General features: G+C 37.4%; 4 protein-coding genes and 1 long non-coding RNA gene across 7 annotated transcripts; 4 read left to right on the top strand and 1 right to left on the bottom strand.

Annotated features, from left to right (window-relative positions):
* The first annotated feature begins 5,738 nt into the window (after window positions 1-5,738).
* LOC122076026 (ethylene-responsive transcription factor ERF014) lies at window positions 5,739-8,883 on the top strand. Its single transcript, XM_042641298.1, has one exon. It carries the CDS (start codon window positions 7,887-7,889, stop codon window positions 8,568-8,570), a length of 684 nt encoding a protein of 227 aa, XP_042497232.1. The 5' UTR covers window positions 5,739-7,886; the 3' UTR covers window positions 8,571-8,883.
* Window positions 8,884-16,836: 7,953 nt separating this feature from the next.
* Window positions 16,837-17,893, top strand: LOC122075649. The gene has a single exon (XM_042640754.1). The coding sequence runs from the start codon at window positions 17,310-17,312 to the stop codon at window positions 17,859-17,861; it is 552 nt and encodes a 183-aa protein (XP_042496688.1). The 5' UTR covers window positions 16,837-17,309; the 3' UTR covers window positions 17,862-17,893.
* A 1,086-nt stretch (window positions 17,894-18,979) lies between these two features.
* Window positions 18,980-19,639, bottom strand: LOC122075303. Its single transcript, XM_042640277.1, has one exon. It carries the CDS (start codon window positions 19,547-19,549, stop codon window positions 18,998-19,000), a length of 552 nt encoding a protein of 183 aa, XP_042496211.1. The 5' UTR covers window positions 19,550-19,639; the 3' UTR covers window positions 18,980-18,997.
* A 2,306-nt stretch (window positions 19,640-21,945) lies between these two features.
* Window positions 21,946-25,109, top strand: LOC122077368 (protein RST1-like). Of its 3 annotated transcripts, none has more exons than XM_042643299.1 (4): window positions 21,946-22,390; window positions 22,478-22,760; window positions 22,918-23,001; window positions 23,150-25,109. In XM_042643299.1, the coding sequence occupies exons 1-4, from the start codon at window positions 22,290-22,292 to the stop codon at window positions 23,306-23,308; spliced, it is 627 nt and encodes a 208-aa protein (XP_042499233.1). In that variant the 5' UTR covers window positions 21,946-22,289; the 3' UTR covers window positions 23,309-25,109. The 3 variants fall into 3 exon arrangements, 1 of the variants encoding a protein (XP_042499233.1); XR_006139779.1 differs by having other exon boundaries at window positions 21,947-22,400; window positions 22,858-23,001; XR_006139778.1 differs by having other exon boundaries at window positions 21,950-22,390; window positions 22,858-23,001.
* A 77-nt stretch (window positions 25,110-25,186) lies between these two features.
* On the top strand, window positions 25,187-26,780 carry LOC122075265. Its single transcript, XR_006139210.1, has 3 exons — window positions 25,187-25,974; window positions 26,155-26,290; window positions 26,420-26,780. It is a non-coding gene; the product is annotated as an uncharacterized LOC122075265 (long non-coding RNA).
* Window positions 26,781-27,107: the final 327 nt, after the last annotated feature.

The following is a 27,107-nucleotide window of genomic DNA, read 5'->3' as shown; positions in this document are numbered from 1 at the left end:
GGGGGGGTGGGGGTGGGGGTGGGGTTATGTGGGTGAGTGAGTGGAGGCTAAGGGGAGAATGGTATGTTTCTAATGCAACCGTGGGTTCCTAATTGGTTCACTATGGGTCCACCCAAATGGAGAGAATTCAATGATAAGGAAGCAGTGACAATTCTGTATATTTTGAAGTTCAGGACCTGTTTGGGTAAAGCAAATAGAAGATGGGACTAATGGGTAACTAAATCTTGAAGGGTTTCTTTTCTGGAATTCAGAATAGAAGGGGAAAGAACCAAAAGCAAACTTGAGAAGGGAAGAGATTACCTATAATTTTATTGAAATCAGGGCTTATGTGCAAATTAATAAATAGTGTCATCTTCTTTAAACCATGATAGGAACAGTATCCAGCGGTAACCTGTGCTGGTTTTGATTGACAGAACTCAACCAATACATATCCAAACAGCTTGAAATTTTTTAGATAGCTAACTCAAAGCTCTCTCAAATCCAACCAATAGTCAGTCTAATCAGAGGTCTGAAAAAAAAAAAATTAATAATAATAAAGAAAGTTTTCAAGAAACTGTTCCAGGTGGAAACAGAATTCTGCTGAGTTTCAGTTCGAAACTCTCTACCCAGGAAGGCTTTCCAACTGGGGCTTTGCTGGTAGGGTCGCCCAAGGGTAAGGATTGATATTCCAAAGTTTTAGGAAGAAAGGGAAAGTGAAAGGGATGATGGAGAATGATGGTCAGCAGTGATCGAGTTTGAGTAAAGAGGAAGAACAGGTAAACCAGAGAGGATGGAAGATAGGACTCCCTTGAGAGAAGAGAGCTCTGAACTGAGCCAGGGAGAATGTACTGCGACTCAGTATTCAACTTTTTTCTGATCACATTTCATACATATAAAAAGGGTAAAGAAAAGCAAACGACTCCTACTGTAACTTGAAACCAACTTGGACTCTTATCTCTGTATCTTGCTAATCGACGGCTAACATAATTAGATAGAGATATCAAATTACACATATATCCCAAATAAAATGAATTCCCTTCCAACCATGTTATTAGACTAAAATCGCATAGGGGAATAGAGAACTGTTTGCAGGTTGTTACAAAGCAGGATCTGTAACCAGTGACTGTAATAGAAGAGAGACTGCCAAGAGTGTAGCAAGCAGGCTTGATACCCTTGCAGTCCCCCTACCACCAATATTTATTTACATCCAAATTCGTACAATCAACCGTGAAACTAAGTCCTTGTGCCACAAGAAAGATTAAGAAGTCTATCCTAATTAGTAAGTAGAGATCTATCCTAACTAGGAAAATAAATAAATTGAAGCAAGGAAGTAAAACTCAGCCACAATAGGGACACTCCTCCTATCGTGGTACATATCTTAATTTAGGTAATTTTGCATGATGCACATTGTCATCAGCAAGATTATGGTGTGTCACTTTTGGCTGTTAGGTTGAGAGTTGGTATTTTGAATTTGATTAGAGAGTTTAAATTAGCTGTGGAGGATTCTGTTTTCATCTCCACTGCAACAGAAGTACGATTTATTAAGGTTTAGAAATGTGAACCATTGAAGCTAATATGCATGATCATTACATAAACTAGGCCTTTTAGTTGGGGAAGTCTTTAGGTGCAATGAACTCCAAAATTTTCATGCGTTTTTTGCACTTTTTCTGTAGGCATACAATGGTCTTGCTCTTCTTCAGGACCTTAGGTTTTCTATGATACATTAGTTGCCAAAAGTAACTTTGCTGGGGACTAGGCATGGTGATAGATTGAACCTCAGGCAATCAGGAGGTGTCGGTAATGTCATTTTTTTATCAATTGATACAAATTCTGAAGTATGGTTAACTTTATGAAGATTAAATGCCGGAAGTGATTTTTAGTATTAGGAAGCTGAAAATTGATGGCACACCTTGTTCAATCATTTGGAGGGTGGGTGAAGGTGACAGTCAATTTTGTTTTCAGCATTTCTGTGAGCATGGATTTTCTTTGAAAGGATTTGCTGTATCCTTTTCACAATAGGAACTAGCAATCATTTTATAGTGAGAAAGACCTTATTCCAATACATACTACCTCATGATCAAGTTCTGTTTTAGGAACATCTTAGACACAGCTTAGTTAGCAAATTCACATGTCATAATCAAACTTGGTATATGGATAGAAAAGGTATAATATGTTACAGTAGAAGAAATACTCAAAATAGTATGGGATTTTGAATATGGCTTAAGAATGAATCTGAAATGGATTTAGTTTTCTAACTTAAATGGCAGGACTAGATTTCTGAGCCTGTTTCAACAGAAGCGTAGACCTTGTAATCCTTCGGCAAAAGGTGTTAGCTAGGGTAAGTAGCAAAGCAGGTGTTGTCAAGGTTCCGAAATCCTTTGGGAGAGGAGTTAGTCAAGGATGGGTAGCAAGGGAGTTGCACTTGCACCCATATCAGGTCATGGGTTCAGGTGGGCTTTTTTGGTTGTTAAATTTAGGCCATTCCCCAACGCTGATTTTTTTCAATCCTGTAGCTTGGAAGAGAACGGACTTACAAAGAGGACTAAAAATAGAAACTGTAATTTCCTCTTATGAATAACCCTCCTAGAGAAGGTTGAATAGGGTATCTAGTTTATGATTAGATTTCAGTCACATCCCTTCTTCACCATACCATTCATATTCTAACTACGGTAATATTTGTCCTCTTTCACTAATTTCCTCTCTTCTAGAAAGCCACGAGATTGAATAACCACAAACCGTTTAAGGTGTTTCACTTGAAAATTTGCTGTGAACTTGGGCTTTTCGTTTGCTCTGCATTCCCAAAATAGATTCCAGGTGTAAAATGCATTCTGAAGTGAGAAAATGGAGAAGAATCTGGTTTCAGAATGCATTTTATATACAGTCTATTATGAGAATGCATACCAAACACAACCTTAGTTTCAATCTGCCTTGAAGTTATATTGGTCAAGGGAGAGGGATGGGCACGCCGCTTGCTTTCTTGGAGCTAGCGGCTCAACCAATGAAGAGGGCTGGGATGCAAAGGGCACGAGGGTCCCTTTCCGAAGGAGAGGGAGAGAGTCACACAAGCTGGGAACCCCAGCAGCGTGCCAGCCTTTTCCCATTGGTTGAAGGGCAATCCATCAAAGAGGTTTCTTTATTTCTAAAGAAACTTCCACCCCTTTGTGTGACTAAGTGACTACCCAAACACCCATATACACAGTCTCATCTTTTTCCCCTTATGAACACTCCTCAGGAAAATTCGTTGACTAAAGTGTACAAAGAATGGATATCAGGGGTCCTCTTACACCAGGGGCCTCACATGGGCACTGGCAGCTAGCTAGCTAGTAGCTAACCATATGAAGATAGATGGAAAGTTAAGGTTGGGGTTCCTTTAGTCGGCAAGTTCATCCATTCTGTACGTTCTTGTACGTAAAACCAAATCCAAAGGACATTATGTGAGCCATCCCCTGAAGATATGGTTGTTCCATATAAGGCCATAAAACTACCCTGTGCAGCTGAACCTTCATGGAAGGTTCAATTATAAAGACATCTCTCTCTAAAGTTTGAAGTAGATATATATGTCATCATGTGTCGTTTGGTAGTTCTCGTTTCTACGAATACCTCACAAGCACACAAAAACTGGAACAGCATATATGCCTTCTTATTAAATTCTAACATAGACCCTCCCTTTCTTCTGTATTATGTAAATCAAATTAAAAAAAAAAAAACATAAAAATAGGGGATCTGATGCTTCTTAGACCCTTCCCACATGTACCTTGCCTCTTCATCCCCCAACATCCTTCAACCTTCAGTACCTTCTTGCCCATCCTCTCCGTTTCAATCTCTTCTTATATATTATGGCTTCGACATCCCCCTCTCTCTGTCTCTTTGAGGATTGGTCCTACTTGGGTTGGCTTAGTTTTAATATGTATAAATTATTATTTGATGTCACTTTCATTAATATGCTAAGTTACGGAGGCTTATCAGCAGTGGGTCCGATCATACGGCGTAAGTCGAGAGATTTGTACATATACTAATGCTACTTAATGTTGGGGTTAAATATACTAATTATAAAGGATCACTGAAAAGATATATCCATCCATGGTGTTGATGACAAGAAGTATCTGTAATTGTTTATTTTTTCTATAATGATTTGAACAAATCAAGAGGGGACCTAATTGATTTTGATAGTATACTAATTGATTAACCTAAGGGAACAGAAATGAAATTTTAAACAAAAAATTTTAAGTGATTACTTAGTGTTTAACCATGTACAAAATAAACTTTATAGCTTAGGTGATTCTATTATTGTGATTGTGGAGGGCAATGGATGCTAGAGGGAACCCTCTTGTTTCCATAGATAGAGTACCTAAACAATATTTAGAACAAGTTAATCCATACATAAGAGTTTTAAGACTTTTTTTAAAGGGCAGACTTGATGCAATGGTTAGGTTGCTCCATTGCGATCTAGTGATTGCGGGTTCCAAGCGGCTACCCAGATCCTATAGTGGTGGATCCTCATACATTGGGCACGCCATTTTTTGTTCTATCTTACTTTTATTTTAATATGGACACTACATTATATGTTGATTACTCCTTTTCTTTATTAATACAAAACTTGGATCAAACCTGCCGACTTCACAGTAGCAACACAGAATGCAAACCCTTGGCTTTTGAGCCATGGAATGAATTCCAATGTGAACCCATGAAGAATTTACTACAAAGACATTTTGGGATACTAAACCTTTTCTAATGTCAACATGGTTTGATGAAACTTGAGAAACATAAAAGTACAGAGAGGGGAAGAGTGTGGGTGGAACATGTGAGGACTCCATAAAATATATCTTCATAGGAAGCATACTGGCAAGTGCCCATTTTAATTTTTGGTAGAAGGCAGCTACCTGATATCATAACAGAGATATATAGTTTATATTAACAGTTGAATTGATTTATATAGAAAGAGATTCCTAGTCATTTTAATAGTTTATTAGTCCCAAAGTGTAGTGTGTGTGAAAACAAAAGGGGGAAAGAGGAGGGAGGGAGAGGTTTTGTACGGAAATTGACGACATTGGTTTCCCATTGCACATGCTTCCATGAAGGAAAGCGAGAAAGCACCCAAAATAAGAAACCTTAATTAGTCTCATTTATATGGATGTTAATTACACCCTACCCTTAATGATAATAATATTATTATTTTTAGTAAAGATGAAATTTAAAGTACCAATGTACTATTCACAAAAACAAGGGAGGAACTTTCATGGTTGCCTTCTAGTTTATAACAAGTTGCACATAAACAAGGAGTTACAAGTCTTCAACAGATATCAAGGAGATTCTGAATAATTAAAGGGTAATTAAGAAATATTTTACCATTAGTTGCATCATTTGAAAATTTTGAACACCATATGATTTCAACTAACCAGTCAATTTAGGTGTTTACTTTCTTTCTACCAAAAAAAAAAGAAAAATTAGTTGTTTATTTTTTATGAAATGATTGGTTTCCTTCATTACAAATTTTCTTTGCACGACCAACCATGAAACCAATTACCGAAATGATTCATAACTTTGGGTATCTATTGGTGTCACATAAATTTTTGTGACATTTCAAGAGTCTCAAGATAGATTTAAGCCGTCCATTCTCTCTCCTCCCGCCTCCCGCCTCCCGCCTCCCGCCTCCTGGTTGGTTTTTATTTTTCATTTAAGCTTTGTTCTAGCTAGAGTTGGGAGACTGCATAATAATTAATGATTAGAGTAATGATGTATATACATAGACATACACAAGGGGGTATTTAACTAAATTAGACATTGGAATTTAATATGTGGCTAATTTAGACACTATATCCTCTTTATCCAATAGTTGAAATTTTCACATCATCATCTGTCTACGTGGTAGAATAAGTATTAGTATCTTATAAAGTATGGAAAAAATATCAGATCCATTAAAAAAATAATATTTGTAAGTAATTTAAAGACTTTGAGGCAGCCTCTTTCCATGAAGGAGGGATAAGACACTAATATGTATATCTCCTTAGACCTTGCAATGGTGGAGCCTCATGCAGTAGATATGCCCTTCCATAATTCTCATTTGCTGTAGAAAAAGTCAAATTACCTTAGATGGCAAATGATAGAAGTCAATTAACTTAAATGTTTAGCCATGGTTAATGCCCAAGAGTGTTCCCAACTCCCAACTACCATGCATGGGTGACAGATATGTCTTGTGAGAGAGAGAGAGAGAGAGTCACACGTTTATGACGTAATGAGTTTGAAAAGGGATTGTTGGTTGAACGAGTCCTAGGTTCTATTATGTTCTAATTAAAGCAAGTGAAAAGTGGGAGATCTTACATATTACTCGGTTTTGGGTTTGTTTTATTTTTATAATATGATGATATGTAATCTATAAACTGTACAACTCCAAAAAGCAGCATGAAAACCAAGGGCTTTACTATTAGAATCCCACCCTGTGTGTCACAAAAGTCCGTTGATTTTTTTAAAATAAAATATCTGACCAGTTGTATAAAAAATGTCTTTTTAGTAACCAAGCAGAGTTACCATGAGAGAAAAAGAGAGAGTCAATTCATGCAAGCGTATGAGAGAGAGAGAGAGAGAGAGAGAGAGAGAGAGAGAGAGAGAGAAGGCTGTCTTAAATTAATGTGTGGAAGCAGAAGTCATGACGTAGTGTGAGAACTGCAAGACAGTGGTGAAACAGCTAATGGCTTGGCCCTGTGATCAAGAGAGCGTGTGCTATGTGCTGTTATATGTGTGTCTTCCAATACTACCTATTTCTTACCCCTTTCTTCTTTCTTTTCTGCAAAATCCACGAAGCTACCTTGAAGAATCCTAAGTTTCTCTCTCTAGTCTCAAATGGGAAACTCCCTCATCTCTCTCTCTCTCTCTTTCTAGAGTAGTCAAGACACATACCTTTAGAGGCCATGGTCCACTTAAGCTCCAGCCCATTCTATTATCTTCTCCCAGATTTTGAATGGATTTTTATATTTAAATAAAAGGATATAAATTAGATTTAAACAAAAATCCATGTTACATAATGACCCACTTTCCATTTTTTATTTTTTTTGAGAAAACTTTTCATTTTTTGTGTGGTGTGTGTTTACATGTTTCGTGTAACATTTTTTGTTTTCTTCTACCCAGAAGTAGTGACTTGTTGGGTAAGTCATAAAAGTGATAAAACACTTAAAAAGAAGAAGAAAAAAAAAATGTTTACTTATTTATATTTATAGTTGTAGTTATTTCGAAAGCTCCATTGGTGCACATGTGATCCAGATTCCAAACTGCACTGCACAATTGATTGCTTGGCCCTGAAGTTAAAATTAAGTGATTTTTGTTGGAAAAAATAAATTTAGTACTAAAAGAGTAATCAAATGGCTTAGCTTTCTCAGCTATCAGTATTGCATTTTTTATGACACAAAGGGAAAGAACTAATAAAAATTTTAACAGGATCATCAGAAGCCGCGACCATTGATTAGAGAGGCTTCAAGTCATGTGTTTTGATTCCCCTTCCTCTTAAAAACAGAAAAGAAAAGAAAAGAAAAGAATAGTAAAAGGTAAAGAATACTCCATAGAATTAACCACAAAGTCCTTTTTTAAATTTAAAAGGAACAGATTGACTGTTTTCAGGGAAGTGAAGGGCATTCTTTAGATTAGTGTCAGTTGAAATATATAACCCATTTCATTAATTTTCTTGTGTGAAACATAAAACTGTTCCTCAAAGGACAACTGTTTGGCTCACTTGAAACCTCCACTATAAATAACCCAGCTGAAGCTCTCCCTGCCTCACTTCAACCTCCCTTTTCTCCTTTAGAGTACTACTACATTCACAGCAGAAGAAGAAGAAACTAGAATCAGAAGAAGAAAAAGAAGAGCTAGAGATTGCAGAAGCCAAGAAGCAGTAGCAGCAACACCATCTCCAGCCATCAATGGTGAAGACTGAGGAGAAGATCCTACCAGACCCATCAAAACCCATGTCCATGCCATCATCATCATCATCATCATGTAGGAAAAGGAAGTACAAAGGTGTAAGAATGAGGAGCTGGGGTTCATGGGTTTCTGAGATAAGAGCACCAAATCAGAAAACAAGGATATGGTTAGGCTCTTATTCTACTCCAGAGGCAGCTGCTAGAGCCTATGATGCTGCACTGTTATGTCTCAAGGGTTCATCAGCCAATCTCAACTTTCCACTCACTCAATCCCCTTATAACTTCCCTGAAACAGTCATGTCTCCTAAATCAATACAAAGAGTAGCAGCTGCAGCTGCTAACTCTACCTATGACAATACAACCACCCCATCATCTCCTCCTCCTCCTCCTCCTCCTGCCCCTCCATCCTCCTCTTCCTTATCATCCTCATCATCTTCATCCTCATTATCATCTCCTTCACCTTCATCCTCTACGATTTCTGATCACAACATCATTGAGAATGCCTCATTACAATGTTGGGCTGAATTAGAACCTGCACGTTCAATCGATCCATGGTTTGATTTTGCAGACTTGCAGTTGCCCAAGTATTCAGATCAAATGCTCAATTCAAATGCTTCATTTGTTCCAACAACATTTGAAGAATTCTATGATGAAGGTGACATTCGACTGTGGAGCTTCTGCTGAACTATTCTTTTAATCGTCTCCTTTTTTTAAATCTCTTGATTTTAGATTGCTGACAAGTGGCATAGATTTATATATTCACATTCTTAGTGTATTTGAGTTGGGACAAGGAGTTACACATTGAGGTAGATGATTTTTAGTTCCTCTCATGTGAGTTCCTATTTTTTGATTTTTTTTTTTCAGATATAAACTGTTAAGAATTCTTTAAAGTTCTAGCTTTAGGACTGTAGGTCATGATTCATGTTATTTCATGTATGGCAATAAGATGGAGGAAAAATTCAATTCCATCAATTTATATTATTTATTTTCATATCAAGTTATTGAATTATATCCAAACCAAAATGTAAGTTTCTTTGATTAATGTTATGTATTTGTGATGGTATTAAGATTTTAGATCCTTTTCATCTAGTAGTTGACTGTAGTTTGACCAAGAATCAGGAGGAAAAGATTTGGGCATATCTGTGAATGATTTTAAGGCTATAATGCATGTGTTTACATGGTCCCAGTCTCAATTATTTCTCTTGCAGACAATGTATTTGGTCTCTTCAGGTTATTACTCATATGATGGGTCATATCACAACCAGTTTTAAAATGAATTAAGGATGTGTGAGGACATCCTTATTAGCTAATAATATGCAATGGGGCCCAAGATCTCCATCTCTCACAAGGGCCAACAGGATATTGTGATCCCATCATTGATGAAACAGTAACATGTCAATCATCATAGACTGCATCTTGTAATCTGATGGTTGAACATAGGATAATGGAAATTGGATTAAACAAGCCATTTCTACATTAATCAAGATCATAAAGAGTTAAATTTTAGTCAAATGATGAACAATCTTATTCTTCAGGGCAAGATCTAAAATGTTTTCATAAAGTAATGTGTTTGATAATTTTTAATTATCAGTGGTTTGTCTATACTATGATACCACTTAGTTATCTTCAAATAATTTGCTCATAAGATATTTGTGAAAATGTGATTGTGATGATTGATGAATAATCTAACAAATTCTCTTGGTAAGCACATGAGCGGTCCAAATTTTATACCTTGGATGCTTCCCTGTGGATATAGTGTAGCTTCAGCCAGTGATATACTCATGCTAAAGGTCTAAAGTAGTGTTTGAAAATCTATGGCTCAACAAAGCATCATAATACTTCTTCCAGGGCGGACGATGGCCAAAGCAGATCTGATCAGATTATGAAAGTTTCAACTAGTTGATTTCTGGTGCACTGTAAAGTCACAAGGTTGGGTTCAAGTTGGCCCAACCAATCCAGAGACCAAACCAGGGGGGGGGATTAATTGCTTATCTCATAAAAGGGCATACCAGGTGCACGAAGGCTTCCGCGTGTGTGAGGTTCGGGGGTTGAGAACTAAAAAGTAAAAAGTAACAAAAACCTGTATTGATTCTATTTAACGTCATCAGTGGAGAACTAAAATCTATAAACGCTTCCACTCTATCAACATGAACAATATTTTAAAATCAGCACCCACAAGCCACACTTACCAGAAAGAAGAGAAAGACAGAGCAAAGATACAACTAGGAATGATATAGAGAAATATGACTTCCAGTCAGCTCTCTAGAATATATTTAGGGGAAAAGAATGCTTCTTGATCAATTGCTCCAATTCTAGTGCGGGAGGCCAATGAGAGAGTGCACATGACATTAACAGGGATGAGTTTTTTGAGTTTCATAGAGGTGGGGGTGTCATTTCGCCCTCTGTGTCAGGCACAGGGACTGCACAACCTAGAACATTCATTTCCTTGTCATCCTCCCTCTATTTAATCACAATTGAGAAGTCCTAGAAACACCTATTGATATTGGAGTCATAATACTCTTCCCTGAAATTTCTCATGACCTAGCAAACTCCCCCAACATGCACATATGGAGAATGGAAGACATGCAAATTAGAAAAGAGAAAATTATTTGTCACCACACATGATGACAAATGAATTACAATCACGATCACTTGTCTTTCCACAAGGAAGAACATTGTGAGGAATGCAACTATTGAATATGCAGAGAATGGTTTGAACTGACTATATGCCAAATTTTTGTCTGAAATCAATGAATTATCTTTGCTTGTGATGCCATACCCTATCATTTATGTCTCTATACTCCCTCATAGATTTGTGCACCCTCATATTCCTAAATTTTTATCAAGTGGTTAATTTCAATTGGGATAATACTTGATATGTAAGTAAAGGACTTTCAGGTCCACTCATATACAAAAGTTAAACTCCATGTGAGCTGCCAACTCATAGAAGAAGGGGCCAAGGGAGCAGGCCACAATTCATTACAAGATTTACCCTTTTGAAAAATTACAAACCTGCCCTTTTTCTTCTCTATTGCAATTTTTTGATGATTATATGATAATTTATTCACTTTTCATATTTATAGATTAAAAACAACAGATTGAGATTCTCTTCAACAACTCTCCTTCCAATCTCCCTCCAATCAGACATAGACATGCAATCTAACACTTGGAGGCATATAGCCCCCGGAGTTTGGTACACAACCTAGACATGATTGTGTCTGATTGGAGGAAGGTTAGAGGGAGAGTCGTTAGAAGGCATCCGGATACAAAACACAACATCTGTTATGTCATTGACATTAGAACTAGAAATCTTTACCCAAAAAAAAAAAAAAGGAGACACTAGAACTAGAAATTAAAACAATTGAATTTAATTATATAACTATGAGAAAACAATGTACATTCGTTCTTCTCCTACATTTGAGGGGCCTATGGATACCTCTCCTTTTTCACTTATTACATATTTAATGGACTCCTTTTTAGAAAAAAATTCCCACTAAAATACTAATATCACGAGACCCAAAAATCAAGTTTTTTACTCAACAAAAAAGAAAAAATCCAAAAATCAAGATCAGGTGTCTGAGAAACAAAATATCCCAACACAATTCATAAAAAGATCTCAAAATTTTGAATTTCTGTAAAGACATAACTTCCAAAACCCTAAAGTCCTCCATGAAAGGCAAGACGGCAAGAGTGTAGAGCCAAAAACAAAGCAAAATTAATGTTTCTTGCAACTTCCATAGCATTATCTCATATTGAAACTCAGATGAACAGTTTAATTACATTTATCAATCATGGAATACAATTCAGAATTTTGAGTCTCAATCTCACAGCAACAAAAATATCCCAACATAATCATAATAAATGTCTGGAGAAAATGAATTTTTGTAATGTCTATAAACCTATAATCCTCCGAGAAGGCAAAGAATGTTCAGATATAAACACAGCAAAATTACAGTTCTTGCAACTTCCACGGCATAATCTCATATCGAAACTCGATGAATATTTAATCACAATTATCAATCATAAGTTCATCATCTGGTGGAGGCAAATTCAAATCAGGAATTTCAGGTATCGATCTCACAGCCTCACCCGATGATGATGAACTCTCTTGTGTTTGCTGTTTCTGTTGCTTCTCCTTCTCCTTGATCTCCACCTCCACCACAGCAATCCAATCAACATTGGATCCCGGCAAGACCAATTGGGTCTTTTGCAAAACCTCTGCATCGATGATTTTCTTCTTGGGTTCTGTGCGCAAGGAGGAGCTTTTTTTTTATAGGTAATTTGTATGTATTAAGGAAAAAAAAAATATAAAAATACAAATTAAGGCAACCCCTACAACCTTCTTTGGGCAGATCAAAAGAAAGGTTGAGAAGTCCCTAAATCAAATAGGATAAACCCTAAAACACAGTTCATCTAATATATAAAGAAGAGCTTTAACAAGGAGGAGCGTTTCTTTTTTGGCTTTTGATCATCGCCAATTGTTAACCTGGGCAGCTTCTTAGCTTCGAGCCCAAATGGGTTTTTCTCATACAAGAATTCATGGAGGCGGAGCTCTGCAACATCAAGTAATGCATTGAATTCATGGAGGTGTCGCCTTGTTGGTGTTGCCGGTTGCCTTGATTTTTTACCATTCTCCATTTCCTTGGGTCGCCTTACGCCTTGTTGTCATGGCATCGCCACGACGGTGATTTGCCGTCCCGGTGGTAAATTAAAGGTAAATAGGTGCTACGATTAGTGTGAGTCACAAATGGCAGCCGCCATAATAGTATAGGCAACGCCATGGCGGTGCCTTAGACGCCTTATCACGCCTAATACACAAGTCGATCGATTTTTGTTTTTTATTTTTGTACTTATTAAAAATGAAACCCTCGACTGGAAATTGGAAAAGCCTCGATCTCTCGATTGTAATACGGGATGATCCTTCTTTGCTACTGGCTCCTACAGGTTGCATCAGACATCAGTTACGGCTCCAGAAGCAAGGTAAGTTCTTTTCCTTCTCCAGTTCTCCAGTTCCCCTTCTCTAAGACTGCTTCTACTTCTGCTGCACTTTTGTTTCTACTTCTCCTTCTCCTTCTCCTTCTCCTTCTTCTTCTTCTTCTCTGTCTCTGCTTCTGCTTCTGCTTCTCCTGAGCTTCTCCTTTTCCTTCTGCTTCTCCTCCTCCTCCTTCTCCTTCTCCTTCTTCTTCTTAGGTTATGGCTCCTCTGCTTCTCCTTCTTTCTTTTTTTTTTTTCTGGAATTAATAGTTAATTTCTGACAGTATTGCACATTGCAACTCTGCAAGTCTGCAATACTACATCTCTGTTTTTAATTTATATGCCAAGTGGTCCTTAATGTTGAGCTTGAGGCCCTTTGATGTTAAGGAGCATTTGGCTGCAATAATGTAGTACTATAAATTCTGATGCCCTACAGCCAAATGGTCTTTAATGTTTAATTTATTTACTCTGCAAGGTGCTTTATAACCTCAACAATTAGGATTGGGTTTTGTGTGAAGCCCATAACTTTATATGTTTTCTGATCATATCTGTTTTTGAATACATATCTTAGGTCACGTTTATTTTTGATGACTTGATGTACATCTTGGTTTTTTATGACTTGATGTATAAGTCAATAAGTCATGTTGATTTTTTATGACTTGATATTGCTTAGTGTTGATTTTTTACGTCATAGGGTATATATTGTAACATACTAAATAACTTTAGAAAATAAGAGAAACAAAAAAAATAACACATGGGCGATTTGATCGCTATAGCAACGCCATAGCATGCGATTCATCGCCAAATCGATGCTATGACGCCGTGACAACTATGTGTCACACTCAACAATAATGTTTGAGGTGATCTCATAATGGTTTATGAAGAAGCACCAGAATTACCCCTGGATCACTGGGGAAGCAAAAAATTTTGCAAGACCAGCTCAAGAAAGAAAAATTCAAATGACTATCAATGGTGAATTCCTAGAAACCACCTAGACCATGAGGAGCATTTCACGAAGGGTTACAATTCCTTTATGTAACCCTCGTTAGGCAGCATAGGTATTATAGTCGCAAGAGAGTGAATGAAAGGATGAACATAGATCATGTACAGTTAATAAGTTGCAATAGAGTCTGATACTGAATAAGAAGCCATAGTCAGCAATGCAATTATTGAAACAAGAAACAAATCATATTCAGAAATGTTATTGTCAAACTATATTAACAAATAATTAGAACCCAAAATCAGAGGTAAGACTCTTTATTTCAATTTTAAGCTTTAGTTGAGGGCAGATTGAGAAATTTCTAATTATCTGAAGTATTTAATAACCTGAGCCTATTCTAGGAATGCCAGACCCACTAGAATAAGGAAAAGGGACTTCTTCCAAGCAATAAGACCCAAAATTCCTTTGTTTGTGTTCTTTTTCCAGTCTTTACATTGTACATAACATGATTCTCATGGTAAAACTTAAGTTCTTCAAATTGTTCACATGACTTATTGCTAGCTATAATTGATCATCCTTTAATGTGGTGTTTATTCCATATAAAAGTAACTATACTGTATATATTTTCCAAAGATCATCTTAATCATTTATTTAATCATTGTTCTTCAATATCTTAAGCCAGATAACTAAGAAGACATCAGATTTTGGTAGTCATTGTGACAAAGCAAAATAAAGAAAACCAGGGGAGGAAAAGAAGAAAAGAGAAGAGAATAGGGGGTGAAGAAGAGAGTGGTCCAATCGGAAGCTATGTCTTGCATATATAAACACAGAAATAAAGAAATTACAATAAAGTCCCTGGTTATGTGTACACAGACACAAGACCAAAATAATAAGAAACCATTACAAAATACCCCCATGGTATAACATAAAACTTTATTTCTTAACACTCCCCTCAACCTAAAGCATATCAATCCCCTATTCCCCTGGCTTGAAATAACCTATAACATAAATGACCAGCAGGACCAGACTGAACAGATATATCAGAAGTAGAGGCCAATAGCTAGCAACCACACCCAAATATGTAGCAAACAAAAGAACAGCAAGAAGAAGAGACTTCAGTCTCAGCACAAGATTACACATAAAAAGATGGATGGAGCGCAATTTCCATAGATGGATTTTCAATTCTAGATCTTTTGATAAGATTTGGAATGCCATCTACTTTTATGTTAGTTCCAAGTTTGAGGGCAAGGGTTTGAAGGGATTATTTAATCAAGATCCTTCTTTGAGTACATATTGGGTCCTCACATATCATTTAGGTACTTCCATAACATAGTCAAGATAAACCATGTCACTAACTCACTATGCTTCTCAATAGAATCTATAGAAGGATCAAATAAACCGAATAGGAAACTACTAAACTTTTAAATGTGAAAAGTGAAAACAATTGAAATTTTCTAATGATGTAATGTCCAAAACCCTAAAATCCTCCAAGAAAAGCAAGACCCAAGAGTGTAGAGCCAAAAACGGAGCAAAATTACTGAACTTCCATGGATAATCTCAGATTGAAGCTCAGAGGGACAGTTTAATTACATTTATCAATCATGGAATATAAATCCGGAATTTTGGGTCTCAATCTCACAGCAACAAAAATCTGCCAACATAATCATAATAAATGTCCGGAGAAAATGAATTTCTATAATGTCTATAAACCTATAATCCTTCGAGAAAGCAAAGAATGTATACATATAAACAGAGCAAAATTACAGTTCTTGCAACTTCCAGGGCATAACTTCGGATCGAAACTCTATGAACATTTAATCACATTTATCAATCATCATTTCATCACCACAAGATGATGGTGGAGGCAAATTCAAATCAGGAACTGCATGTCTAAATCTCACAGCCTCACCCGTGATGATGATGAATTCTCTTGTGTTTGTTGTTTATGTAGCTTCTCCTTCTCCTTGATCTCCACCTCCACCGCAACAACCCAATCAACATTGGATCCTGGTAAGTCTAACTGGGTCTTCTGCGAAACCTCTACATCGATGATCTTCTTCTTGGGTTTTGCCCGCAAGAAGGAGCTTTTCTTTCTTGGCGTTTGATCATCGCCAATTGTTAACCTGGGCAGCTTCTTAGCTTCGAGCCCAGATGGGTTTTTCTCAGACAATAATTCATGGTGGCGGAGCTCTGCAACATCAAGTAATGCATTGAATTTCTTCCAGGAGCTCTCGAATTTGACACTTTGATTCGTAGTTTCTCTTCGTTTCTTCATTTTTGCTGGGTTTTAGCTTAATTTGGAAGAATATAAATTTAAAAGAAAGAAATCTAGAGAACAGAGCTGGGAGACGAAGGGATTCGAGAAATGAGAGAGCTTTGGAGAGATCGTTGTGAGAGAATTAAAAGAGGTTGCGAGTTGCAACTGAGAGATTCTGTTCTTGATTTGGTTCTTTACTGTTTCTTGCTCTCGTTTTTTCTTTCGCTAACTCTTGCTCTATCGTGAATTCAAAATAGAAGTCCCAACGGTCATACGTGTAGGCCTGTAGGGTTTCGGACCTTAGGTTTTTGGCCAAGTCGTGATGTGGTTTTTGCGTGGGCCCTAAGTCTCTAGCCTAAGGTTAACCTAGCCCAGATATGACCGGGTAGTACATTGGGCCAGTCCTAGGTTTATCTTTCATTGGTCAGGTCAGGCCGATCTTGGTCGGGCCTGGCAGGCCTATCCCCTTGGACCGTGACCTATCTATTTAAGGAAAGAGTTAGTTGGTCTCGTTCGAGTTTCGAGCTTTTAATCGGATTTCTCCTAATCGGACTATAAACTGGCCTTACACGGTCTTTAATTGTCTTAGATTTAAGATACTTTATTATATTTTATCAAATCATCAACAATCTAAAAGATATATTGCACTTAATTACCTTTAATAATTGATAAAAAAAAAATCAATTTATGCCCTATTTTATAAAAAAAAAAATCAAAATATACATATAAATGGCCGGGCTAAACGTATCTGGCCGAGTTAGGTTTGTAAATGGGCCGGGCTGGTCGGGAACCCATTGGGCTTACCCTTGCACATGTACTACCTATTTATCAACGGGCCGGATTAGGCCCAACATTTAATGATCGATGCTTGTTGGGCCAGTCAGTAGGATTGATACGGGCTTGGGATTGACACCCCTTCTTAGGACGTTGGAATTTGGGCTGGGCTAAGGTTGTCAAACCTCCAAGTCCAAACTGAATCTTGGGCCAATTAGGCCGTGTCTAGCCTGACCCATGTGATACCTCAAATTTAATGGAGCCCTAACAGACTTTAACTTGTTAAGTTGTTAGTAATTAATAAAGTAATTAACCATTTATTATTGTTAATTAAACTTCAATACATGAAGAATCCAACCGAGGGAAGCCCATGAAAAACGTTACATAGATTAAAAAACCGGTCTTCCCCTATCTCCTACCTTATAAGACCACCACTCTCTCAACATAGGGAAAAGAAAGGCTGTAAGGTTCAAGAAACATGGCCTGGCACTCCAATGGTTTCATGGTGATGGCAATGATGTTCTTCTTTGCCTCTGCAACTATTATTCCGGCAATGCTCGCATCCCGGGGCATAGCACCGGCGCCTTCCGAATCCGATGATGATATTGACCGCCCAATTGCAGGATTTGATAACTCTACAAAATTACTGGAAGATGATTCCAAAGAACCGGAGGAAAATGCCGATTTTTCACCTTCACCGGCACCGGCATGGGCACCGCAGCCGGAGGCAGTTCAGTTGCCACCGGAACCTCAACCAGGTTTTTATAGTCATCTGAAGTCTTGTGTGGAAGTCATACCTGTGGAATGTGGGCAACCGATCGTTGATTCCATTTATAAGGATACCAGACTTGATGGATATTGCTGCCAAAAGCTTGTAGAAATGGGGAAAGACTGCCATCTGGCATTAGTGAAGGTGGTCGAGTTGGTCGATAAGAGCCATGAAAAGGTAATTTCTCAAAGGGGATTACAGGTCTGGAACCAATGTGATTCATTAGTCGTTAAGAATGTGTCACCTTCCCCTTCTCCTTAGAACAGTGGGCTATGAAGAGAGAGGGAGAGAGAGAGAGAGAGAGAGAGAGAAATTTGAATATATGAATTATAGTTTTTTGTTTCATAAGTTTTTACCTTACAAGTTATTTTAACGTAAAATGGGCCTAAAATTACACAAATATTGGACTAAAAATGATTCAATAATATTACAGATATACATCTATTTAATAATTTAATGAATAATAAATTCAATTGTAGGGTTTCTGAGATTTGATCTGTCATGTAGGAAATCGTGTATCTTGTTTGTATATACAAATAGATAATTTATTTTCTTTTATTAATAAGCGAAATTTTTTCATTCCAATAATACTAAGAAGGCAATTGCGGGTGAATATTTACTCTTTCAGTCTCCGTTACATTCACTGGACCAAGCCACAATCTCTCAGATACTATAATTCTCGCATCGTTTATTTAATCGGGCATCAATGCCTCATAGACTAGGCATGGACAAGTTTATATTCGAATGGTCTGTTGTCGGTTTGTAATTAATTTCATGTTAATTGGGCTACAGTCAATCTTTAAGTAGGCTAATTGGGCTATGTCCATGTTGTAAATAGACTATAAACAAGTTGATCAAGCTACAAACAGGCTCTAAACGATCTTCCTTGATTGATTACCGGTATTGGTCAATCTTGAACAGACTATAAACAAGCACCATGAATGTCTGAATAGAAAATCGGTCTATGACGCCCTCTGTAGGAACCTCTACTACCTAACATCCTATGATTGCATTGATCTTCTTAACACAAATTCATTAGTTAACATACGGGTTACATGGCACAAAGATCGATTACTCTAGAATATGATGATGGTGCTTCCTATAAGCTCATATTTTCTTAGGCTGCACTTGGTTTGCATTCGAAGTCAATAATGCATTTAAAATGTCATACCAAATATAGCCTTAGTCTCTCAACCATGGTCTTAAACATTTGGATCCAGTATTAATGTATGTATATATATTTGTCATCTTAAAGAAAACAAACTATACAGCTATACTTTGACAACATTAAGGATCATATAGTTAACTTTTGAAATTAAGGCTACCTTCAGTATGATTTTTTTTGGAATGTATTATCGACTTAGAACACATTCGAAGAATGTATAGCAAACACAGCTTTAGTATTTGAAAGAGTAGATAGCGGTAGAAACATACACCAAAATACCAGAAAATACCAGCGTAACCAAAGCAGCTACTGCACCAACAGCATATTCACTACCACAAGACAACAATCCCAACCTGATCTCTATTGCATTCACCATAGACAACACCAAGAACACACAACCCATCACAGACCCAGCAGCAGAAGCCATCATCCCAAGTCTCAACACCTTCAGATTGATATGAACCCTAAAGGCCTCATCCACATCTTTACTGTTTAGTAGAATGATGGTTAGCTTTAACCCTTGAGCCACCAAGCTTGAGAAAAGGAAGAAACTGAAGGAGACAACTTCAAAGGAAAATAAGCGTTTGGCCACATCAGGACCTGCATCACAGACTCCTTTATTCTCCAGGCTGTGTTGGCCTGGTGTGGTTAGAGATATGCCCACGAAGACTGCTATGGTGAAGAGTGAGTTCACGTTAACAAGGCCATCTAGTGCTGTGACATGAACGCTTGTTGAGGATGAAGAGGAGTCGGAAGTTGTGGTTCTGCATGGTTTTGTGCTCATGTCTGATCTGAAATTATTACGAAGGAAAACAATTAGAGAGAGAGAGAGAGAGAGAAACTTACTGTGCCATTATCTGATCTTCTTCTGCAGCTGCCTATGGTTGTTTGATTTTTAGGATACTTAAAAAACTAGAAGCAAGAGGAAGGAATGGGGGCTTTGCTGTTGTTGTTGCGTGACGGAAATACAAAAGTAAAGGCAATATGCTTTGCTTTCTTTTTTTGCTTTTGTTGGAATCAGCATGGGATAGTGATGGAGATCTAAGGGTTAAACTCCAGAGTTTGACAACTAGAGTCCATTGAAGGAGGTGAATCTAGGGTGCAACAGGGTCGAGTTGAGTTGAAATATTTTAGCTCGGACCCAATCCTTTTGGGTTGCTCGTTGAAGCAGCTTCCACCATGGCATGTCTCGAGTTCAAAAACCCCCCCTCAGCGCCCCCCTCCTTGAGTTGGGATGCCACGAGGATGCCTTTGGGCTACCGTCCTAGGTGCTCTATGGGCCTTTGTTAGGAAGTGTAAGAAAAAAAAAATTACTAATTAAAAAATGTTGGTATTTGCCAACTCAGCTATCCCCTTGGATCTCTCCCTCTTATTTATAGACTCTCATTCACTCTAATTTGATGGATTGAAATAGCAACAACCTAAATTCCAATCAGATTATGTATACAGGACCGGGCTCATTCCAAGTCCTTAGCCCAGGGCTGGCCTGACCATAAATTATGCCTAGAAATCTCAACCGTACCAGCCCTTCCGGGGCTTGGAAAGCCCAATCCAGGTTCAAGGCGGGCTCTGGGAAGGTTCGGACTCACAGGGTTAACTTACATCGAAGTGATAATACTACACTTCTAAATGGGCTTGCTGAGGGATGGGGACTTGGGTTTAACTAATAATGCGGATTGTAACTCAAATGACTTAATCCAGTTTATTGGGTTTAGTGCTCCATTTCCTGTCTAAACAGTTGAGTTCGAGTGGGCCTAGGGCAGAACTTTTTGAGTCCAAGTTTGGGGCGTTCTGAATTTGGTTCAGATAAAGGGGAGTAGAAGAAAATATCTATAATATAGGATGCAACCAACTTGCAACGGCTGGGCCGGATTGATGTCGACCCTCGGCCAGTGGTACATATTCTCGTTAACATTTTCTATGAATGGACTGCCTCGCCCGGCCTCATGCTTAAGCATTTAAGAACATTGCTTCACGAACATGAGAAGGATGGGAAGAATAGAACTATAACAGAAAACCTAACTTCTTCCATTTATGACCAATTCCACTTTCTATGGCTGAAAGACTTAAAAAGACTCTTTCATGAATGAGTTTTGGGCATTTATCAGGAATGGCAGGACCCTTGACCTTAAGGCTCTCTTTTGTTTGATTTCAATTTCGCAATAAATTAGCGTTTTTGATATGATTTTTGTATCAATAGAAGTTAAAAACCCAAAATAGCTCCTCATTTATTTTGGAATTTCAATTTTTATAACATACAAAACCCTCGCATTCTGTCTCTAATTAGAAGTTTACGAGCAGGGCATGGTTGAGCTTCCTTGCCTAAAAACCCTAATCCTTGTCACCGAGAATTCATCACGTTGTCACAAAATCATTTTTTGTCAATAGCAAAGCAAATTGCAATGAATAATTTTTTTCTATGAAGGTGTTTGGTTAAAAGTCAAAAAAGAATTTTCCTTCATCAATTGCAAAGGAAATCTAAGAAAGTTTTCCTTCATCAATTGCAAAGGAAATCTAAGATCATAATTATGTGAAGTTGTTCATACCAGAAGGAGCCCATCCAATAACAGTGGGTGCGCATGTTAGGGATTGGGCCACATTTTTAGAAACCATGCTCACCCCCTTCAAATTCAATCCAAATCAAACAATCATCAGTCCAATCCCCAGTGGTTGTGTCCCTCCTAAATGAAAAATTTTATGTTCGCCATAATTATTATTTTATAAAAAAAGGTCAGAATTATTATTTAAAAATCAAAATTAAAACATTAATGACGTCAATTGCAAATGGACAAAATTGCATTGTAATTATGTCTCTCAAATTATAAAGTTTTTTTTTTGGTAACTAAAAACTATAAAGTTCACATCATTTTGAAGGGCGAGGGATGTAATGTTAAAACTTTTGAAGTTAATAAGTGGTGGAAGAACCCTACAATGTTGATTGTGTCTTGGCATGGTCTTCAAGCCTTTCATTGGCTTACCACCACATAGATTCCTTCTCACACTGCCCTCTTGGAAACCCTCATTGGTATATTAGAAACACCTTTTAATTTTATCTTCCACGCGGGGAAGACCAATTTTTTAAATTTGAATCGATCTGACCGAACGTGCTGACCAATTTTTGAACGTTAGAAGAGACAAACAAGGGATTAACTTTCCAGAAGTTGCTATTTCCTTTTCTCCCCATTTGGTCCTATATTTTTTCTGGTTACTAAATCCGAGAGGAGAGAGAGTCCCTTCGTTTTTTAGTATATCAAGAAACGGAGAGTTCCATTTTTCCCTGTCGGTGCTGTGAAAAGCGTTCTTACTCTCTTGGAGCCTAAGTATAGCCATGGTTCAAACCTAGGCGCGAACTCCGATTCCGGAAGAGATGCTATTTCTCAGTGTCTTCAATCCACTTCTGCTGCCGTCGTCGATCAATCGGTTCGGGAACTTAGCTGCTTCGTCAAAGAGGGTTACCTTGAGGTTCCCCATGGTTTACTTGAACATCAATCGGCTCTCGACGGCTGTGACTTGCGTTTCCGTCAATGTTTTCTTCGAAGGGTTATGGTTTCTTGTTCGCTTCGGATTTCAGAAGAACGATACGTTGTGGCGGTTGGATTCTCCGGAGACTCATCCCTTCGTCAAGGTTTTTAAAGGTTTTTGACTTGGTCTAATTGGGTATGATTATTCGAATATATTGAATTCTAACGCAATGTGTGGAGTTTTATTGCAGGTCGTTTGATGTAGAACTGAGGTTCAAGCGGAGCTCGTACAGGCAAGTGCTCTTGTTAATAGCGCAGAACAAGCGCACGGGACTTGTGGAAGTTTGTAAATTCTTGAGGCCTTTCTTAAATTTCTCGATATTGAGGGTATCTTCATCTGCTTCATCGTTTTCGTTCACAAGGCTTTTAGGTTCCTCTATTGCGTCACTGTCTTGCTCGTTTCCATTTGAAGCTATGCCCGTTGTCAAGTTGATGATGGAATGCTTCAAATATTTTCAGCGGAAAGTTGCAGAAGTAAGTGTACTTGTCGGCCAAGTTATCCTCCTTACTCCTGAGGCACTTTTTGACAGTTCTGTGTGCTCATCTCAGTTACTCATTTTATTTCCTTCAGTCCTGGCCATGAGTATTTTGCCGCTCAACTCAGATTCTTAAAGTTTGAAGGATTTATCAGGACATGAAAAATCTCATTGACGTTGTTAATTATCTGGTGGATGCATTTACGGTGATCTTCAGGCAGGTGGTTGGAACTGGATCGGTATGTTTCTGAAGCTTCATTGGGTTACTCTTAGCAAGCGATGATGTGTTAGAATTGTCACCTTATGGTATATTTAATAAGCTAATTATCCGAATTTCATTTTTAAGGTTTATCTATGTGAATTTATCTCTCAAATCTTTTTTAGCAGTTGATCAAAGAGGCTCAACCATGGAAACTCTTCTATCATTTTATACTGATTTTCACAAGCTTTCTGGTGGGAGTGAGCCCATTTTCAAACTGTCAAATAGTGTATTGCTCGTTCAGAAAGAGCTTGGGCTGCCGTACATACCAGAACTGTTATCAGTGAAGATGTCCTTATTTCTCATACTTACTCGAGCAGAATTTGAACATGAACAAAATTCAGAGTTTTCTTGTTTAAGTGGAAAACTGAAAATGGTATGGCTCATTTATTTGTGCTGACCAGCTGTGAATTTGTTCTATTCTAGTGTTCTATTCCCCTCCCCCTTCCTGAGTGGGAACAAGAATTAGTTAAAGATACTTTATGTTATCTCTAATCCTCTTCACCACCTTTGCATGTCAATAACTAAAACGAAAAAAAGGAAATGCCAATGTGATTGGAAATAGACAATTGATTTCTATCAATAGGCATTTGAATTTATGAAACCGTAGATTCCAGAGCTTTATTAATTTCTTTTTCTGGTTTAAACTGTCTTGATTCACATTGCTGGGAAAGTTATTTGAAAAGCGTGCTCATGGTTTTATTTTAGAGAATTTCAAGTCACGCCACATTACTTTGCCAGCTTGGCTATAGACTGGTTGACTGCTTACATTTCATTTATTAAAATTTTTAAGGGAGAGAATTCCTCATGGTGCTAGTTTAGCGATGAATCTGCACGCCACATCAATGGTGGCGTGGAGGACGGTATCCATCCACATGGGGTTCATATGGTTAGACCATGAGAGGGAAAAAAAAAAAAAAATCCCATGTGTAAGGAAAATAGTACCTTGGTGTTGTGGGGAACCCTTTTTTTTTTTGTCAAGTTTAGATTTACTCTTTTGGACGGAACCCACAGTCATGTGCTTGTATACTTTGCTTTCACCAGTCTCGTGGTTTGTCTGCTTAAAAAATTCCCTTCCTTTATTGTGTCTGAGACTCTGAGTATAACAATAGATCCTTCCTCTGCCATGGCAGTGGGTGCTGTATCATATATGAAGAATTATGCTGTGATACTATTATGCTTTTTATTAAAAAAAAAATCCCCTTTCTAGGCTTAGGAAACATTTTATGCTTGCTTCTTGGGGAATGTATGGTGACAAATGTTACCGGGGCATATCATTTTCTGAAATGTAGCCTTCACCGAGTCATTGATATGCCAGGGACATGCGAGCACTTGTGTTGAGAAAACTTAATTTTGTCCTGTAACTTTGTTTTCAAACGTAACATATTTACGTACAATTCGTATAATTTTTCAGGTGCATCAGTTTATCTCAATGCCTAAGTAAATTCTTATTTTTCAGACACTTGTTAATGTAGTAGTTGTAATCTAAAGCATTTATTATAATGTATGTAATGGTTTGAGTTTCTTGAAAGTCAGATTCGACTCTGATTAGTGTTGGACAATGATAATTTTCTTGTTAAGTAGTAAATAACTATGATGTAATTCACCCAAAAAAAGAAAAGAAAAAAGAAAACCACTATGATGTAGATGTTAATCATAAGTTTATCTCATAGTAGTGAAACGTTCCATTGTTCTATCTGAGTGCAATTATTTCTCTGAAGTATGTTGTAATGATGATTTTTTCTTCACTGTCAATCTGCTGGAAGATGTTTTTATATTCATTTTCAGAATATGTCAGTGAAAAAGCTGCATCTGGTCCCAGTGAGGAGTTTCTGTTCCTTTTTCCTGTTATCAGTCTTTTATCATCTCCTTCTAAATTTGTTAAAGCGGCACTGAATGGATTTCTCTCTGTGTTGGAAGAGCTCTTAATGCATTTTTTAATTGCATCTAAGAAAGTACATAATTTTGCCGGGGTAATTTCCATTTATCAGCAAACCTGAGTCAATTATCAATTATCTGTTGGATTTTGTGGGATCTGTGGCTGCAGGTTACTTTCTATTTCATGATTCATCTAAAATAATGCTTTTGAGGAAGATAACCTCATTTTCCTCCCCACCCCACCACGCCCCCGCCCCAAAAAAAAAAAAAAAAAAAAAAAGAATTCTGTACCCCTTTCCCTTTTCTTTATAGTATTGGTTCTGAATTTATGGGTACTTATTGGGGTAAAGGGAGCAGAGAAAATTTTAGCTGACACAACCCTGTTACTTTGTAGAAGGAGGATTACTAAGTTGAGTTCAATTGAAGGTGGGATTTCAGTGTCAGAAGGATTGTTGCTCTTCTTGAAAGTGGCATGGCAGTGTGGGAAAAAAACTCCTGTATCTTGATCCTTCCATGGGCTCATAATTATTGCTGCTTTGTGAAATATCTATCTGCGTTTTCTGAACTGGCTGTTGTTTGCATTCTGTATGGGGAATGTGTGGTTCTTTTCTAATTAATTTTCTAACTCATGTTTTTTCCTGGAGGATATGCCCCTAGATATATAGGGATTGCTGTTGCAATAGTGAGATCAAGTTGTTTCTATTTGTTATACTGAGGGTTAAAGTTTACTACGTTAGTGATAGCCACTATTATGAGACTTTCAGGTTGGGTTTCAGTCCTAATGTGATAAACCGTAATCTGCTTGGATGACAATTGTGTGTAACTGTCAGTACATGCTTTACCATATTGACTAGGGATTTGAATTTTGGTCATCTGTTTTCCTGTGCTGAAATTCTCAGGACCCATCGTTACCCACTTCTTACTTTCTAAGTTTGGCATCCATTGGTAAGACCAGTATTAAGTGATGAACAGTGATTGGAAACCATGGATGTCTCAACTCAGGGAATATTCTTTATGGACTTCTGAAAGAAAAAAAGTCTCTACTATTACCTTAATCGGAAGGAAATCTCATCAGGTTATTACCTCTGAAGCCTGTAAATTTTGAACTAGTATCGATTAATTTATAATACTAATGATATCATCAAAATTAAGCTCTTGTTTTATGACTCAAATTTATTTTCATCTCATGACAGTTATGTTTCTTTTGACCATTTAGAATTTCCATTTTTACTCAGTTCCATAAATGCTGTTTTAGTCATGCATAATTCGTTGGGGAGCTCTGTTATAGATTCTTTGGATGCTATTGGCTTTGTGGATCCTAGATTGGGCTAGTCATTCTTTTTGATAATAAAGTTTTCTGCAATAATAAGAGTAGCTCCCCTGGAATTTTGGTAAGCTGTCATTGTCCAGTCATTTGATCTGTACTTAGTGCAGAATATATTTTACAAATCACTATTCTTTTCCTCTTTTTCTTGTTTTCCTCCATTTTTCATCTTAATATTGTACCCTTTATTTTGCAGATAAAACTTCTTGAAGTTCTTCCCTCGCTTGCTTCACATTTGGTGATGATACCACTTATTGTTTAGACTATTTTGCCAATGCTTCATAAAGAAGCAAAACCGTTTGTTCTCCATCCGTTTTGTTTTTATGGTTTACATTACCTGATTTATTCTGATGGGCAATCGTCCATGTGTTATGAATGCCACTTATTGTCCAGACTGTTTTGCCAATGCTTCATAAAGAAGCAAAACCGTATGTGCTCCATCTGTTTTGTTTTTATGGTTTACATTACCTGATTTATTCTGATGGGCAGTCGTCCATGTGTTATGAATGGCTGTGAGGTGTGAACAAAGTATTTATTTCTGATTTTTTCCTATAGCAGTCATGCCGTTCCTTTTTGAAGTTCATTAACCTTTCTCCTGAGATATGCTGGTTGAATGGTGGCTATATACTTATACGTAAATTAACCACCCCCTCCCCACCACCCCCCCCAAAAAAAAAAATGTGAATAATTCTTAGTGAGTTTTTTATACCTACCATGTCTGGTTATTTATATTTGTCCTCTGATAGTAGTACCCAGCAAGAATGTAAACATGGTATGGATTATGGCGTTATAGTCTCCACATAGGCTTGCAAGAGTGGGTTCTCCAACTTTAAAATTTAAGTAAGCTCAACCTCTAACTTTCTTGATTTCTAAAATTCTACAAT

This window comes from Macadamia integrifolia, chromosome 4, assembly GCF_013358625.1.
Source record: "Macadamia integrifolia cultivar HAES 741 chromosome 4, SCU_Mint_v3, whole genome shotgun sequence".
Classification (NCBI taxonomy): Eukaryota; Viridiplantae; Streptophyta; class Magnoliopsida; order Proteales; family Proteaceae; genus Macadamia; species Macadamia integrifolia.
Note: the sequence above shows the minus strand (reverse complement) of the source record. Positions and strands in the feature narration are given on the sequence as shown.